This window comes from Rhinatrema bivittatum, chromosome 2 (genome assembly GCF_901001135.1).
Source record: "Rhinatrema bivittatum chromosome 2, aRhiBiv1.1, whole genome shotgun sequence".
Lineage (NCBI taxonomy): Eukaryota > Metazoa > Chordata > Amphibia > Gymnophiona > Rhinatrematidae > Rhinatrema > Rhinatrema bivittatum.
Window position 1 is genome coordinate 213055791 of NC_042616.1, and position 17571 is coordinate 213073361.

The 17571-nt window shown below is 43.4% G+C and overlaps 1 protein-coding gene across 11 annotated transcripts in view; it reads left to right on the forward strand.

Moving 5' to 3' along the window:
* MPP6 (membrane palmitoylated protein 6) overlaps positions 1 to 17571 on the forward strand; it is a 299774-nt gene that overhangs the window by 174827 nt on the left and 107376 nt on the right. For 10 of the 11 annotated variants that reach the window (XM_029589113.1, XM_029589111.1, XM_029589118.1 and 7 more), the window contains 2 exons: positions 13736 to 13835; positions 15438 to 15509. In XM_029589113.1, the coding sequence (XP_029444973.1) occupies positions 13736 to 13835; positions 15438 to 15509 (172 nt within the window). The remainder of the gene's footprint in view (positions 1 to 13735; positions 13836 to 15437; positions 15510 to 17571) is intronic. The other variant, XM_029589117.1, reaches the window with a different exon arrangement.

The window sequence follows — 17571 nt, forward strand, 5'->3', positions numbered from 1 at the left end:
AGAAAAAAACTGAAAGGAGCAGCACAAGGGTAAAAAGTGTGCAAGTGGCATGGTCATTGTTAAAAAAACAAAAACAAACCCCCCCCCCCCCATCTTAGATGCACAGTCCACATGTATTCCACACATTAAGAAAGGTGGGAAAAAAGGCAAAACTATCACCGGCATGGTTAAAAGGGGAAATGAAAGAAGCTATTTTAGCCAAAAGATCTTCATTCAGAAATTGGAAGAAGGATCCAATAGAAGAAAATAGGATAATGCATAAGCGTTGGCAAGTTAAATGTAAGACATTGATAAGACAGGCTAAGAGATAACTTGAAAAGAAATTGGCCGTAGAGGCAAAAACTCACAGTAAAAACTTTTTAGAATATCAGAAGCAGAAAGCCTTTGAGGGAGTCAGTTGGACCGTTAAATGATTAAGGGGTTAAAGAGGCAATTAGAGAAGATAAGGCCATTGCAGAAAGATTAAATGATTTTTTTGCTTCAGTGTTTACTGAAGAGGATGTGGGGAGATACCCGTATTTATTACTTTTATATACCGACATTTATTAGAGAACGTTTTCATGGGTGATGATTCAGATGGACTGAATGAAATCATGGTGAACCTAGAAGATATGGTAGGCCTGATTGACAAACTGAAGAGCAGTAAATCACCTGGACCGGATGGTACACACCCCAGGGTTCTGAAGGAACTCGAAAATTAAATTTCAGACCTATTAGTAAAAATTTGTAACCTATCATTAAAATCATCTATTGTACCTGAAGACTGGAGGGTGGCTAATGTAACCCCAATATTTAAAAAGGGCTCCAGGGGAGATCCGGAAAACTACAGACCGGTTAGCCTGACTTCAGTGCCAGGAAAAATTGTGGAAAGTGTTCTAAATATCAAAATCACAGAACATATAGAAAGACATGGTTTAATGGAACAAAGTCAGCATGGCTTTACCCAAGACAGGTCTTGCCTCACAAATCTGCTTCACTTTTTTGAAGGAGTTAATAAACATGTAGATAAAGGTGAGCCGGTAGATGTATATTTGGATTTTCAGAAGGCGTTTGACAAAGTTCCTCATGAAAGGCTGTTAGGAAAAGTAAAAAGTCATGGGATAGGTGGCGATGTCCTTTCGTGGATTACAAACTGGTTAAAAGGCAGGAAACAGAGTAGGATTAAATCGACAATTTTCTCAGTGGAAAGGAGTGGGCTGTGGTGTGCCTCAGGGATCTGTATTGGGACCCGTACTTTTCAATATATTTATAAATGATCTGCAAAGAAATACGACGAGTGAGATAATCAAATTTGCAGATAATACAAAATTGTTTAGAGTAGTTAAATCACAAGCAGATTGTGATAAATTGCAGGAAGACCTTGTGAGACTGGAAAATTGGGCATCCAAATGACAGATGAAATTTAATGTGGATAAGTGCAAGGTGATGCATATAGTGAAAAATAACCCATGCTATAGTTACACAATGTTAGGTTCCATATTAGGAGCTACCACCCAAGAAAGAGATCTAGGCGTCATAGTGGATAACACATTGAAATTGGTTCAGTGTCCTGCTGCAGTCAAAAAAGCAAACAGAATGTTGGGAATTATTAGAAAGGGAATGGTGAATAAAACAGAAAATGTCTCAATATCTCTGTATCACTCCATGGTGAGACCGCACCTTGAATACTGTGTACAATTCTGGGCACCGCATCTCAAAAAAAGATATAATTGCTATGGAGAAGGTACAGAGAAGGGCGACCAAAATGATAAAGGGAATGGAACAGCTCCCCTATGAGGAAAGACTAAAGAGGTTAGGACTTTTCAGCTTGGAGAAGAGACGGCTGAGGGGGGATATGATAGTGGTGTTTAAAATCTACTTAAAACCAGCAGAGGCTCGAAGTATGTTTCCACATTACATACAGAATCTGGAGGGCTGACAAATTCTACTGGAAAGATTCTTCAGTGTTTTAAAATTTTTTTTTACACTAAATTGTACTCGGACAGCTAGGATGAGTCAAAATGTAAACGTTTTTGTGAGACTTTGAATATTCCCATATTTTCCACCAATCAGTTGGTGTGGTTGAACAGATCTATTACTAGTGAAGAGATTACCACAAGTATTCACCAGGCTAAGTGATTTAAGACTCCAGGCCCAGATGGGTATAGTTCAGAATTTTTTTTTTTAAAACCCTTACAGATTCTATTTCAAGTCCTTAAGCCTAATGTTTAATTCTCTAATAACTAAAGCTCATTTTCCGCTACACACTAACTTGGTGCGTATTACTGTTTTGCCCAAACCTGGACGAGACCCTCTGTCTCCTTCATCATTTAGGCCAAGCTCCTTACTTAATGTAGATCAGAAGTTTTCCAAAATTTTAGCTGACAGATTAGTGATACTTTTACCCTCTTTCGTAGGTCCTAGACAGGTGGGTTTTGTGAGGAGACGCTCTGCATAGACAAATGTACGTTCATTGTTAACAGCTATTAGTCTTTGTCAGCGCATTAGCCAGCCCTTTTTGGTTGTCAGTTTTGTTGCCAAAAAGGTGTTCGACAGAATGGAATGGAATTATATATTTTATATCCTAAACTATATGGGACTGGAGGGTGATTTTCTGAAGCTGTGTGATTAAAGATCAAATTGCTTGCTCACGATGTTTAGAAGTTCTAGAAAATCGTGTAAGACATCTAAACATTAGATTGACAAATTTTCCGCAGGTTCTGGGAGAACTTCCTTATATTTCTCTTAAAAAAGATATTTTAGAGAAATATTATATTCAGAGGAAGAAATTCCTTCAAATAACACGTTATTTCTTATCAAGAAAATCTCCTGTTCCAGGCAATCTTACTGATTTCCTAGAGGATTCTAATTTACATGTCATGCACAGAAATACTTTGATAGTATCTTTTATAATAGCTCAAGATATAAACAAGGTAATGAAAAGATATTTTCAGAAGTTTCCAACAATGTTTTATGGGCAAGCGGTTAAAATGTATCCAGATTTAGCCCCGGTTACCAGAACAAGAGTAGAGAATTTCTGGCCTTGAGGCAACAGATAATTTCATTAGGATTTACTTTCTTTTTACGTTATCCTTGTAAGTGTGAGATCAAGAAAGGAGAACGTATTTGTCTTCTATCTGACAGAGTAATTACAGCAGTTTGTGGAGGCTCAACAACCTATTGTGTCCTCTCCATTGTCTATTGATGAACCACCTGTTAGTATTGACGAACCATCTGTTAGTGTGTTACCTATTAGTGAGTAGCTTGAATCAGGCATATTCTTTTTGCTTATTGTATATGTGTAATTAAAATCTATAAATAAAGAATTAAAAAATAAATAAATAAAAAGCCGGCTCAGTGTTGACTGTTGTCTGTCATATGAACCAATCCTCCCCCCCCCCCCCCCCAGTTCAAGTGGAGAGCAATGTAGTAGTTGCATCAAAAGCATCAAGACTAATTGGTTAAAGGTAGTAATCACTATGCTTTCTGTTTAAGGGTAAAAACTGCTGCTCCATGCAGGTTTACCCCCATGCACCCTTTTTTCATTTCCAATCTCTATCCTTTAGGGATCTACAGTGTTTATCCCATACCCTTTTGAATTAATTTACTGTTTCATCCTCACCACCTCTTCTAGAAGGGTATTCCAGACATCCACTACTCTCTTCATGAAGAAATATTTCCTGATGATGGTGTTTTGAAGGGGGATTTCTAGGATCTTACCTCCTTCCCTACTGCTTCTTTTTTCCAGCAATCCCTCCAATTACTATGAAATACACATGCTAACTGTTTATCTGAGTAAAATCTTATTTAGGAGCTACCATAACACTAATACAGAGACAGCACTTACTAGGTAACAAAAATAAGAAAGCAATAATTACAAAAGCATGCTTGATATCTGGTGCTTTTCAGATTATCGTTAATGCTAGCTTCACATCTCCAAGCGTAGACTTGCATCCCAGAGCTAAGAAACCTATCATCTGACCCACTAATAGTGATGGATTAGAACCCTCAGTTTCTCACCAGTGGAGAAATGGCCTCCGGACTCTAATGTGGCAGGATCTTCTTCCCTGCCAAAGTCTAGAGCTAAGGGAGAGCTTCACCTTATCACTGGCCAGCAACAAGATGCACTCAGCTCCTCTACTCACAGATACCTCTGAGATCAGACTCTCTCTCAGCCTGGGGGGGGGGGGGGTGCGCAGATGGATTGTCTTCTGGATGTTTAACTATCAACTGACCTTCAGTGCTTGCTCCCTGCTGCTTTTAAGGGCTCACCTATATATAATTCAGCTTCATGCATAGTCAGGTGAATACACAATTAAGGTTTTGATAGGCTGTGGCTTTGTGTGCTTTTCAGAGCTCATTGTGTCTTTCTCCAGGTTCAGAGAGGAGCCAGCATGAGAACTTGCCAATTTACATCTGACAGTGAACTGATAAGTCCTTCTCTGGTATTGGCCCCAGAGTCATAAAAAGAGGCCCCTAGTGTTCTAGCTGCACATAATCACACAGCACCACTTGTCCTTATGTTTTCTCTTGCCTCACTAAGTGCCTTCCAGGTAGGTAGGGGGTCTGTAAATCTGTCAAGCTGGTCATGTGCACAGAAACTGCAAAGTTTCTCATATCTGCATTTGACTGCAGATAGCAACACAGGCCAATGTACATTTCTTCAGTCTTCATCTTAGCTACTTGTCCTGTTAGCAAGAAGTGGGATTTCCCTACAGTTTCATTTTGTGACCCTAGTTCTGTTTCCTTTCCAATGGAAAAGGTTTGAAATTCATTTATTAATTAAAACCTTTCAGATATCTAAATGGTCTCTATCATGTCACCCCTGCACTTCCTTTCTTCCAGGGTATACATATTTAGATCATTCAGCCTCTCCTCAGAAATTTTCCAATACAGACCCCTCACCATTTTGGTCGCCCTTCTCTGGACTGCCTCCGTCCTATCTCTGTCCTTTATGAGATACAGGCTTCAGAACTGAACACAGTACTCCAGGTGAGGCTTCACCAAGGACCTGTTTAAGGGCATTATCACCTCCTTTTTCTTACTAGCTATTCATCCCTCTTATGTAGCCCAGTATTCTTCTGGCTTTAGGTATTACCTTGCCTTCAGATTGCTAGACATTGTTACCTGATGGTCCCTTTCCCAATCCTTGCACTTTAATCTTTCACCTCCTACTTAAGATTCCCAGGGGTTCATGGCTTGCCCCAGGGACTTCCAGTGTTGAAAGTAAGTCCTGCCCTGAGGTGGTAGATTCACCACTTCCAGTGAAGTCCCTTAGTGCAATCCCTTAGTGCAGAGGTTCCCAAACCTGTCCTGGAGGACCCCATCCAGTCAGTTTTCAAAATGTCCATAATGAATATGCAAGAGATGGAATTTGCATGCTATGGAGCAGAGCATGCAAATTTCTCATGCATATTCATTGTAGATATCCTAAAAACCCAACTGACCAGGGTTTCTCTAGGACAGGTTTGGGAACCAATGCCTTAGTGGATTGGAAAGGGAAGAGGTGGGGTCAGATTATTCTTAGTTCCTACCAAAGGTTTCCCTCTTGAATCAGCAGAGTTCTCCTTATCACATTCCTGACTCAGCATACCCCCCCACCCCCCACCCCTGCCCCATGGTCAGGGGAAAAAGATTCCAGAGGGATTCTTTTGGATAAGCCTGTAAGACTTGCCTGAGCATACTTCTCTAGGAGATCTCAGCTACTCATGCATTTTGTATGATCTGGTGAAAATGCTGTCCATCAGTGTTAGCAGAAAGAGCAGGACTAGAGAACTATTGTGTTTGGGCTTCTATAATTTCTCCAACCTCTGGGGGACTCTAAATCCATTCTTGTGCATAGCCTCCTAAAAGATCTGCAAATGAGAATGTAGTAGATGTGGACATGTCTTCAGTAGCTTGAAAACTTGATCTATAACAGACGCAGCCAGAACTTCACTCCTCCTTTCACCACCCTTTTACAATATATTCAATAAAAGACAAGATACTCTGGTATGGGAATCATCAGGCTGCAGCTTTATTAACAAAACATAACTTGCCCGAGCCCTTATACAACATAAAACATCCGTTATCCATCACCAGCCAGCAAGATAACCAACCACAGGTTTGGCAGCACCCGCCACCTAAACTCCAGCCCCCGCCACCGGCCAGCAAGGAGCTAAGCCCAGAGGAACCAATTGCCCGACGGGTATCGCTCCAGCCAGTAGATGACCTAAATTGGCTACCCGTCGAGCCACCACCTGGCACTAATGAAGCTTGGGCAAACCGCCAAAGACACGAGAAAGCGAGCCTATCCCATGCCCCCCCAAAGATGCGGCCATAGATTCCCTGCTGAAAACCCATTCCAAGGCCTCCTGGATCGCATTAATGAATAGGTCTCTACCGACAAAGGATAAGTGAATCCCGCCTGGCCGAAAGAGGCCATCCTGCATAAGCCAAGACCACTCGTGCTTAATGTGCACCCCCCAATGACTCGTAACCAGGAACCAATTTGTGGTTTGGCTTTAGCCCTGCAGTGCCTCCAAATACGCTGCTCCATTTCAGCAGGCTTTGGAATGATGTCCAACCAGCATATCACCACATCCGGCAACCAGATCATTAACATGGAAAGGTTCTTCCTGACCGTGTTAATAAATTGTCGGCTGGGTACTTTTCCCCAGTTATTGCCCCCCAAATGACCACCAGCACGTCCGGAAGAGTCTTGGAACCCAGTAAATGACGCACAAGCGGTAGAAGTTCAGACCAGCACATCCCCCCCGTCCAAGCCAACGAATGGCCACGTCCTGTGCAGCCAAACCCAAATGAGGGCCATAAGGCTGTTGACATGCATGTTTGTGCACCCAGTCAACAAAGGAGTGCCCGATGATCCAAGCTTGACGACCATGGGGCACAATATCTAGGAAAAAACAAAAGGTAGTTAGCACAAGTTCCCCAAATCCCCTGCCCCCGGCCCAATGTAAGCTCGGAAGGCATCAGATCTCCATCTCCCAATTCTCTGAATTACTTGATCCCCCAAGCCAGACCCAGCAGCAGAGGTAGCTGCCCTGATACCAAAGGAATGTGTCCAAATATTGGCATCCCCTAAACCAATCCTGGCTAGTAAGCCCTGCCTGAAATACCATTTCAAACTGATATCTGGTTAAAGGGTATAAATCCTGGTGTACCAACAGATGACAGACCTCTGCTGGGTGCATGGACAAATAACCACATAAATTTGCCACTGCGCAGGTGCGGAGTCCAACCACGGCCCTTAAAACCAACTCCACCTCTCGACCCGCCTGGTCTATTTTTGACTTTGGAATCAGTAACTTAACTAATCCTTTTTAAATCTGCACATGGCATAGCTGTAACCCGGTACCCTCTGCACCCTGACTAGCCCTAGCCACTAATTCCCCATTAAGAAAGGCCCCGAATAAGGCCAAAACAAAAGACGAGCGGAAAAGGAAAGCCTCATAGTTGGAAGAACATACTATTGCAGCCACATCCCAGAATGCCACCAATATGTCAGGTATGATGGGCCTCCTATTATCCTGCGACACTCCTGCTCCCTTAGCCCACCCCATCAACAGTTTATGCACCGTGAAGCGACCCATTGGGTAACTCCATCCATGGGCTCTAATAAAAAATGAGAACCCCCATAACTGCCGAGTAACAGCTGCCTTGATACTCCCAGACCTGTATGCTTCCTGAATGAATTGAATAAGTTCAACATCGTGAATGGGCCCCCAACACCAGCTTCTCCCCAAACTAAAATCTACCACCTTGGAAGATCTGGCTAGATAACCGGCCCAAGTTGAAGGAGCTTGTGATGCCTGCAACAACTGCCAGGCCTCCGGGAACTGAACTTCCATAGGAAACTTGGCACGTAAGCGCTGATGAAATCCACTGAAGGGGCAAGGGTGCTGAACAGTACCCACTTGAAATGAGAGAGAGAATCTGCAGTTCTTGAACATACCCAGATCAGTCCAGAGAAGTGGATTGTGTATCCCTACCAGCAGGTGGAGTCAGAGAGCAAAACTTTGGGCACTGCCATATATACAAGAGTACCACCTGCAGTCCCTCAGTATTTCTCTGACTCTAGCAGATGGTAGAGATGTACCTGCAGTTGTCGTTACTTTTTTTCAGTTTAGCTAGATAGGTTTTGTTTTGGCTTTTCCTTTAGGTTTGCTTCCTGAGGTGTTAGGCACCTTCGTGGGCCATTCTTCAGTTTAAGCCTGGCGTCCGGGGAATATGATCAGGGATTCTATTCTAAGTATTTTCTAATCCTCAATATGTCAGGGGGATTGATGCCTGTCCTAGACTTATTAAAGCCTAAAAAAAGTGTTGTACCACAGAGATTAAAGATAACTCCCTTCAAACAATTCTTCCCTTCATTCGACCAAAGGATTGGATGCATGCACTGAATGTAAAAAAAAATAAAATAAAATGCATATTCCCAGTTACTCTGCCCACTAGAAGTTTCTCAGGTTTGTAGTGAGATATGTACTGCCAGTATAATATGCTTCTTTTTGGTCTCTTAAGTGGCCCTAAGATTGTTCACAAAATGTCTAGCAGTATGGCTGTGCAGCTTCATCAGCAGGGAATCTGGGTATTTCCATATCTGGACAATTGGTTGGTGATAGTCTCTTTGACAGGATTCCTTCAAAGCAACCATCCAGCTTCTCCAGTCCCTGGGTTTCCAGGTCCAACTATTCCAAATCCAACTTTGTCCTGTTTCTAAAAATTCAGTTCATAGGAACCTGGAAAGACACTCTTTAGGAAAAGTTGCTTCCCATTTGAAGAGCTGGAGTGTTGGTGGGCCTAGTAAGGTCCCTTCCACAGCAGAACCAGGCATCAGCAAGTTCTGTCCTTATTCTTCTCGGTCAAGTGGCCACAGTGGTGCATATAGTTTGACTCATTTGTATATGCAAGGGCTGCAGTAGGCCCTCCAAGACCCGTGGGATCAACTCAATCAGCTGTTATCCCAACAGATCTCTAATTCCCGAGATGTGAAAATCCTTTTGTGATGAATGAACCAAGATGTTCTAATGGCTTTCTCTTTATGCATCAAGCTACTCTCTTGACTGACATCTGCACCAGGGAAGTGTGGGGAACATGCACACTTTGTGGACCCAAGGTTTTTGGTCCCTAATGGAGAGCCGTCTGCAAATCAACCTGCTGGAGCTACAAGTTATCTGTTATGCTCTAAGGGCTTTCACTTACCTATTCTCTGGCAAGAGATTCTTGATCTAGGACAATCAGATGGCCAAGAAACTGATCATGAACCAGCCTTCACAATGCTAATCTTCAGGAGAGTGATATCTTCCAGGAATTCAGAATATGTTGGTGGACCATCTCAGCAGAGTATTGCAACTGCATGAGCGGCCCTTGGATAAAGGGGTTTAGTTGCTGGGGAATGCAGGTGATTGACCTGTGCACTTCAGAGGGCAATCGCAATGTCAAATATTTCTCCATGCATCAGAGCAGGTACAGATCAGTTCCCTAGAATAGTGTCTTATCTACTCTATCCATATCTGTCAATTCCTCTCATTACTAGGACTATCCAGAAGGTCCCTTAGGACAAGATAAGGATAATCCTCATTGCACCGGCCTGGCCATGACAAGTGTATCCATATCTCATCCATCTGTCAATTCAGTCTTCAGTTCTATTGACTTTAACAAGAAGGATGGCAGATTCTGCTATCATTGGTTCCCTTTGTGTGGACGTTGAATGGGAAGTAATCACCCCCTTACTCGTTCCTAGGAAGTGGTAAATATACTGACTTCATCTAGAAAGCTTTCAAGCAGAATAGGTTCTTGCCATGATGTAGGACCAGCCAGCTTGGATCCCTTCTCCAGTGGTCTGAGGGACTTGCTTCAATATCTGTTCTTCCTCTATTCCTCTGGTCCCAGCATATGTTTGGGTCATCCTGACACCATTGTGTTGAATCACTAGCAGGTGGTAGGGACTCCAAACTTTCCACTTTTATGAACAGTTCATGAAAAGTCTGTGGTAATCTAAACCTTCGGTCAGTAAACCTCTCCTGCCTTAGGACATAAATGTGGTACTATTTATTTATTTTTAATTTTTATATACCGATGTTCCTGTATAAAATACATATCGCACCGGTTTACATAGAACTGAACTGTCGCCTCAAGGGCGGAATACATTAAAACAGGGAGACATTCAACAAACATGATAAACTGCAACAAAGTGCGAACTCAAACATATGTACAGTGATATAGATTCCGTCTATCGCTTCTTGTGATCTTAGCTCTCAGGGAAGGCTTGGGTGAATAGCCAAGTCTTTAGCTTCTTTTTGAATGTCAAAAGGCACGGTTCTTGGCGGAGTTCCGGTGGGAGCGAGTTCCAAAGAGGGGGACCTGCAGTGGACAGAGCTCGTTTCCTCAAGGAAGTTTTAGCCGGCTGGGTGTGAAGCATGTTCTGGTATGCACTTCTGATTGGTCTCTAAGGAATGTGCTGCTGCAGTTGAAAAGATAGGTTGAGGGGGGAGATGTTGTGTAGAGCCTTGTGAATCATCATGAGGGCTTTAAAGTGTATCCTGAATTTAATAGGCAGCCAGTGAAGGTTCTGGAGGATAGGGGAGATGTGTTCCCTTTTTTTGGTGTTCGTGAGGATTCTGGCAGTCGCATTCTGGACCAACTGAAGTGGTTTGGTGCTAGCGGGCAGGCCCAGAAGGAGTGAGTTGCAATAATCCAGTTTCGGGAGGATGATAGATTGTAGTACCAGGCGGAAATCTCGGAAGTGTAGAAGTGGTTTCAATTTTTTTAGTACCTGCAATTTGAAGAAGCATTCTTTGGTGGTGTTTACGAACTTGCTGAGGTTGAGGTGGTTGTCTAATAGCACACCAAGGTCTCTTACTTGCGGAGTGTGGTCGATCGATGTGAAGGAGAGTTGGGAAGAAATAGAAGGGTTGAGCGGGGTGCAGTTGTCAGGAGCTATTATGAGGATTTCAGTTTTGTTGGTGTTTAGAACGAGGTTGAGGCTGGTGAGCAGGTTGTTGATTGCTGTGAGGCAGCTGCTCCAATAAGACCAGGTTTTGTGGAGAGATTCAGCTATCGGGATGAGGATCTGGATGTCATCCGCGTATATGAAGTGTTAGCTTGAGGTTGGTTAGTAGGTGGCAGAGTGGAAGGAGATAAATATTAAATAGTGTAGGTGAAAGGGATGATCCTTGGGGTACCCCCAGATTAGAACTGATAGGTTGTGACTCTTTGTTGTTAATCCTAACCTTGTAGGACCTGTTTTCGAGGAAAGATTTGAACCAGTTGAGCGCCGATCCTGTGATGCCGATGTCTGCTATACACTGAAAGAGGCACGAGTGGTTCACGGTGTCGAATGCTGAGGAGAGATCCAGTAGTGCGAGGAGGAAAGGTTGACCTTTTTCCAGATTAAGGAGGATGGTGTCAGAGAGCGAGGCTAATAGTGATTCGGTGATCAGTGACTTACAGAATCCTAATTGGTTTGAGGTGAGTGTCATTTTCTTCTAAGAAATTGGATAGTTGTCTGTTTACAACCTTCTCCATGATTTTGGTGATCATTGGAAGGTTGGCAATGGGTCTGAAGTTGGCTGGGTCTGTGGGTTGTAGGTTGTGTTTTTTGAGGAGCGGCTTGAGCATTGCAAGCTTGAATTGGTCGGGGACTAGGCCTTGTGACAGTGAGCAGTTTATGATATCTGCTAAAGGTTTGGCGATGATGTTAGGAATGGAGAACAGCAGATTGGATGGGATGTGGTCTAATGGGTGGGATGAAGGCTTCATCTTCTTGAGGATGTTTTCTGTTTCTAAAGCGGACGTTGGCTCGAGGGTGGCAAGCGAAGCTGGGGTTGTTATGTTGCTGGGGGGTTGAGTGCGCGTGTTGGGGGCCAGTGGTGGATGAGTAGTTTGGTTGAGGAGAGGGCCCCTTGAGGGGTGCGAGGAGGGTGGCGATTTTTTTCTCAAAGTAGACCGCCAGATCATTGGCTTTGGAAGCTTGTGCGTCTGGTATGAGGGGCGTGATTGGTTTTGTGAGGGCTGACACCTAGGAGAACAGAGCTCTTGAGTCAAAGATAAAGTGGTGGATCTTTTTAGAGAAGAATTCTTTCTTGGTTCTATTGATGACATTTCTGTATGAGTTTAGGCAGGATTTGTAAGCCAAGAGGGTTGTTGTGGAAGGGTTTTTACGCCACCTGTGTTCCTTACATCTAAGCTCCTGTTTGAGCGACTTCAACTCGGGGGTGAACCAAGGTTTCCTGTTGTCCTTGTCCGGATGTAGAGTTTTTTCGTGGTCATGGGGCACACTTGATCTGCTACCTTGTTTGTAATGTTGATCCACGAAGTCGTTGCAGTTTTGACGTCCGAGAGGTCCAGGTGAACTAGTTCTTTGGATAGATGCGAGCTGAGGAGTTCTCCGGTGCAAGGTTTTCTGACTGAGATTACTAGTTGCACTTATGAAATCTCTCTGAACCTCTCGTGTCAGTGGTCTTGAAGTTTCTTGACTGGAAATTTTCTTGTTGCTGTCACTTCCGTTTTAAAAGTAAGCAAATTACAGCCTCTGTTTTCTTTTTCACCATATCTGAAGTTTTTTACAGCAGGGTTGTTGCACAAATCCTGCATACGTTCCAAACAAAAGTGGTACCTGTATTCCACATTAATCAAGCTATTGAGCTGTCAACATTCTTTCCAAGACCGCATGCGCACAAAGAAGAGCAGGCTTTTCTCTCCTTGACTTACACAAAATCCCTGGCATTTCACCTAAAGAGGACTCAACCTCACTGTCAAGCTTATCAACAGTTTGTGTCCTTTTATCCCAATAGATTGGAAAGGGCAGTTGCCAAACTAACTCTTAAGTGGCAAGTGCACTGTACAGCACAGTGGTGTATGCTGACTGGCTAGCAAATCAGACTGTCAAGGCTTATCAAATAAGAGCTATGGCTGCTTCAGTGGCTGATTTCAGGGACACTAACATTGAAGACTTATATAAAACTGGCCATCTGTTCACACCTTCACATCCCTTCTTTTTGGACAGCATGTCTTGAGTTGACAGTATCTTTGAACAAACTATTCTGCATAGTCTGTTTACCCAGTAGTCCACACTCTACCTGGTGTGGCTGGGTTGTCTTTAAATAATTGCTCTGCAATACAACCCGTAGCATGGGATTCCTCATACGTTGTGGCTGATTCATACTTGCTTGGCAATGGAAAAAGCAAGTTTGCTTACCCGTAAACAGAGATCTCTGTAGACAGCAGGCTGAATCAGTCATACTTAATACCTGCCCAGCTCCTTGGAAAGTTTATAACTTTGCAAAACCTTAAGCTCTTTGGGGCTCATGAAGCAAGATGCAGATGCAGGAACTCCAGCTCAGTAAAACTTCAGTTGTCCTTTGAGTGCTAGGTCTGTTAGCACTGCTGGACAATGTCACTGCCTTTAGCTCCAGGACTTTTTCCCATAATATGAGCATTTAGTGTATATACAGTGCAATCAGGGGAAAATACATATTTATTTTAGAATAAGGTTGTAATGTAACAATGTGGAAAAAATGAAGGGGTTTGTATACAATCTGAATGCATTGTAGCTTTCCAGATGTGGCCTTTTTCCCAATTCTGTATGTATTAAATGTTTTATTCACAACACAGAAGCAACTCCTCTCACTAATAAATGTTTTAATTACATTTAGTTTTGTTGATAGAAATGACTCATAATTGGAATAACTTTGAGTTTCTATTTGGCCCACTGTTTGATTCTTATGCTTTGAGGACTTTTATCATCTGATTTTAGGCCAGCCATGTAAAAGAAGGTGGAAGTGCAGGCCTTATTCCTAGTCAGTTCTTGGAAGAAAAGAGGAAAGCTTTTGTTAGAAGAGACTGGGATATTTCAGGTAATGAGGGATGTGTTCAAATTTTGTAAATCATTGACTCTTACCATTTTCACGTGATACAGGCTAAGCAAAGCAAATGTTTTATTCAAGATAACTGATAGAACAATGTTTAATTCTACAAAGCAAATATTGAAAATATTAATCTTTTAGCGATCGATATTCAAAAGATTTTATCTGGGTAAAAGATTTTAGCCAGGTAAATCTATATGGTTTAAATATATGGTTTCTGTAACTGGCTAAATGTATGTGGTTAATATCACAAGTTGCACAAATTTAGCTGGGTAAAATAGGGGGCAGGTTAGGGGTGTTCCTGGGGTGGGCTTTCAAATTTAGCCAGTTAGTGCAATATTCAGCACTGACTGGCTAAATTTTATCTGGGTAATCCTAGCCACACAAATAGCAGACCTAAATGTGCCTGCCCAAAATTTGAGTGGGTAGATTAGCCAGACATTCAGCCACACAGCTAGCTGCGTAAGTTCAATTGAATGTTTACCTGGTCATCTCAGCTTTTCTATGGGTTTTGAAAATTGACTCATCGAGGTTCAATCATAACTTTTTTTTCTTGTACTTGCAAATTGATAGAATAATTTTTTGCATGCAGCTCTAGATTTTTTTTTAACACAATCTCGGGCCGATTCAGTACGGTGCACTCCGGAGCGCACTGTTAAACCCGCATTTGGACACGCGTTTTCTATGTGCTAGTTTTACCCCTTATTCAGTAAGGGGTAATAGCGCGCCGAAAACGCGCCCCCCCCCCCCCCCCCCCCCCCCCGAAACTAATAGCACCTGCAGCATGCAAATGCATGTTGATGGCCTATTAGTTATGCCCACGCGATTTAGAAAGTAAAATGTGCAGCCAAGCCGCACATTTTACTTTCAGAAATTAGCGCCTACCCAAAGGTAGGCGTTAATTTCTCTTGGCACCGGGAAACTGCTTTTCTGTACACCCTCTGACTTAATATCATGGCGATATTAAGTCTGAGGTCCCAAAGGTTACAAATAGTTACAAATTAAAAAAAAATAAATTTAAAATGGGCCCACGGCTCGTGGGTTGAAAACCGGACACTCAATTTTGCCGGCGTCCGGTTTCCAAACCCGTGGCTGTCAGCGGGTTGGAGAACCGACGCCAGCAAAATTGAACATCGGCTGTCAAACTCGCTGAAAGCCACTGCTCCTGTCCAAAAAGAGGCGCTAGGGACGCGCTAGTGTCCCTAGCGCCTCTTTTTACCGCAGGCCCTAATTTAAATAAATTAATTTACTGAATCGAGCGCACAGGAGAGTGGCCTGGGTGCTCGTCCGCTCTCCCATGATTTTTACTGTATCGGCCTGTATATTAGTTATCAAGTGCAGAGACCAATTAGCTATCATGAATGTACATGGTAATTTCTAAATTTGTGTTAATATTGCCAGCTCTTGATTAGATATTTATAAAATCAAACAATAGTGCCATGTTGTAGAAATGAGTCATCTTTTTTTTTATGAGATGTTCTCTTTATTTCAGTGGGGATATGCAAAGTTTCTTATTATGAAGTCTCCTATTACATAATCTGAGTGAATGTAAGCTGTTAGAAAACAATTTATGTATATATATTTTTTTTAAAGCAGGGCAATTTTGTGGAGCCATGACTAGTAAAAAAAAGAAAAAGATGATGTATCTTACAACAAGAAATGCAGGTAACTTCTGTATATAGAAAGACATTTGTATTTTCAGTATGATGTGGTTTCCTTGAATTATGTAAGATGTAACTACCAAACTCAGCATGCCAGTGTATTGAATTTTAAAGCACTTAACCTGATGTAGTTTTATTTGGAAACCTTTATGACAAACAAAACCTGTAAAATAAGATAAATGTATGATTATATAGCATGGTTTAACACATCAAAAATATATTGTTTGGGACTGGCCTGGTGTTAGGACTGCCTTGCAAAGTGAACTGGATTCAATTCCTGGCTCAGATTTTTGCTTCTCAAGATGGATTGGGATGCTGCAGAGGCAGTGTCTGCAACCTCCATATGAGGAGTCATCCCAGTCACTGTGTAGCAGGCCCATAATTGCAGAGTTTTCTGTGGAGCTCTATCTGTGGCCCCCAGCCAAGGGCTGTCACTGCAGTAACTGCACTAGGTGAGTTGGGAGGTGATGTAAAATGGAAAAATCCGCAAGTAGTTAAGGAGGTTTCATAAGCCAGTAGACGCCAGTTCCAACTAAGGCCTGATATAAAAAGGTGTTCTAGGCTGTCAGTGGGTGTTCTATGTGAATTTTAGTGCATAGAAATGTAATCCCAATGTAGCCAGTTTTGTGCACAAAAAATCTGTGCACCTCTATGCAAATCCTATGTTAATGAAGGAATTGGTTGTTAAGCCTACGAGCTTCTTTGCATTGAGGCATAACTCATATTTTCTTAACACTGCAAATTTATGTCCTGCTTAAAGGTGGAGTAATGTTTATGGGGCAAGTTTTAGTCTTTGGTACTGGTGCCTGGATCACTTATTCTGAATTCATGTGCATAAAATATGTTCCCGCAGGATGGTAGTCCTCACATATGGGTGACATCACAGGATGGAGCCCAATCACGGAACACTTCTGTCAGTTTCCAGAACTTTGACTGGCCCCTACTGGGTATGCCCAGCATGGCACTAACCCTGCAGCCAGCAGGGGTTCCCCTTCAGTCTTTTTTCCGCACAGCAGTAGCCACGCGTTTAAGGAGCTCAGCAGAGATTCCTGACAGGAATTTTCCTCACGGAATTACTAGAAATAAGTTTGCCCCAGAGGAGTCCCTTCTTTAACTTTTGCAAGCTGCGGTACTCTGGTAAGTTTTTTTTGTTTTTTTTTACCCCCTTTCCATCGATTACTGTCTAGTTTGGCCCTTGTGGCCTACTGGCTGTCGACCGTACCGCGGCACAATTTTTTCATGGCCATGGCATCAGGGGTTCCGTCGGTGCCCGGACTGTAATCGCACCATGTCCATTACAGACCCCCACAAAGTCTGTGTAATGTGTCTCGGATATGAGCACGATGTCCTGACCTGCACCAAATGTGCCCTAATGACACCAAAAGGTCGCAAGGCCAGAATGGAGAAGGTGGAACTTCTCTTCCGCGCTCAAACCCTGACTCCTCCGTCCATTGCATGGACGTCAGAACCAGTATCGACCACCGGCCGGTGACCGTCCGGCATAAACGACATCTCTGCCTTCGACACCCTCTACTCCCCCTCAGGACTGAGGGGATCGTAGAGAGAAACATCGCCATCAAAAGTCTCGGACCATCGAGGGAGCGAAATCATCGACCTCTCCATAGTCTGAGCCACCATCGAAAAGGCACCGACCTTTTCGGCGACCGGGTCACCAAGGCAACCCTCACCCGACAGGGGATTGGGATCTGCGACTCCGCCTTTAACGGTGGTCCCTCCGGCTATGCCTCTGCCTCCTTCTTCTTTTCCGGAGCCGGGGCTGCTTGCTCCAGGTCTCCGAGAAGAACTGGACCGGATGGTTCAGGAAGCCATCGACAAGGCGATGCAACGACTCCAGGTTCCTCCGGCACTGACACCGGTACCGATTGTGGAACCGACCACCGACCCGATTCCAGCAGCGTTGGCACCGCTGCTTTCCAGGATGGAAGCGCTCATTGCCGCTTTTCCACCGATGGATCCTGGGTCACCGATGGCTCCGGTGCCCTCCCTGCTTACTCTGTCATCGGGAGGAGAAACACCATTCCACATCCCTCCATCAGGAGTTCTGC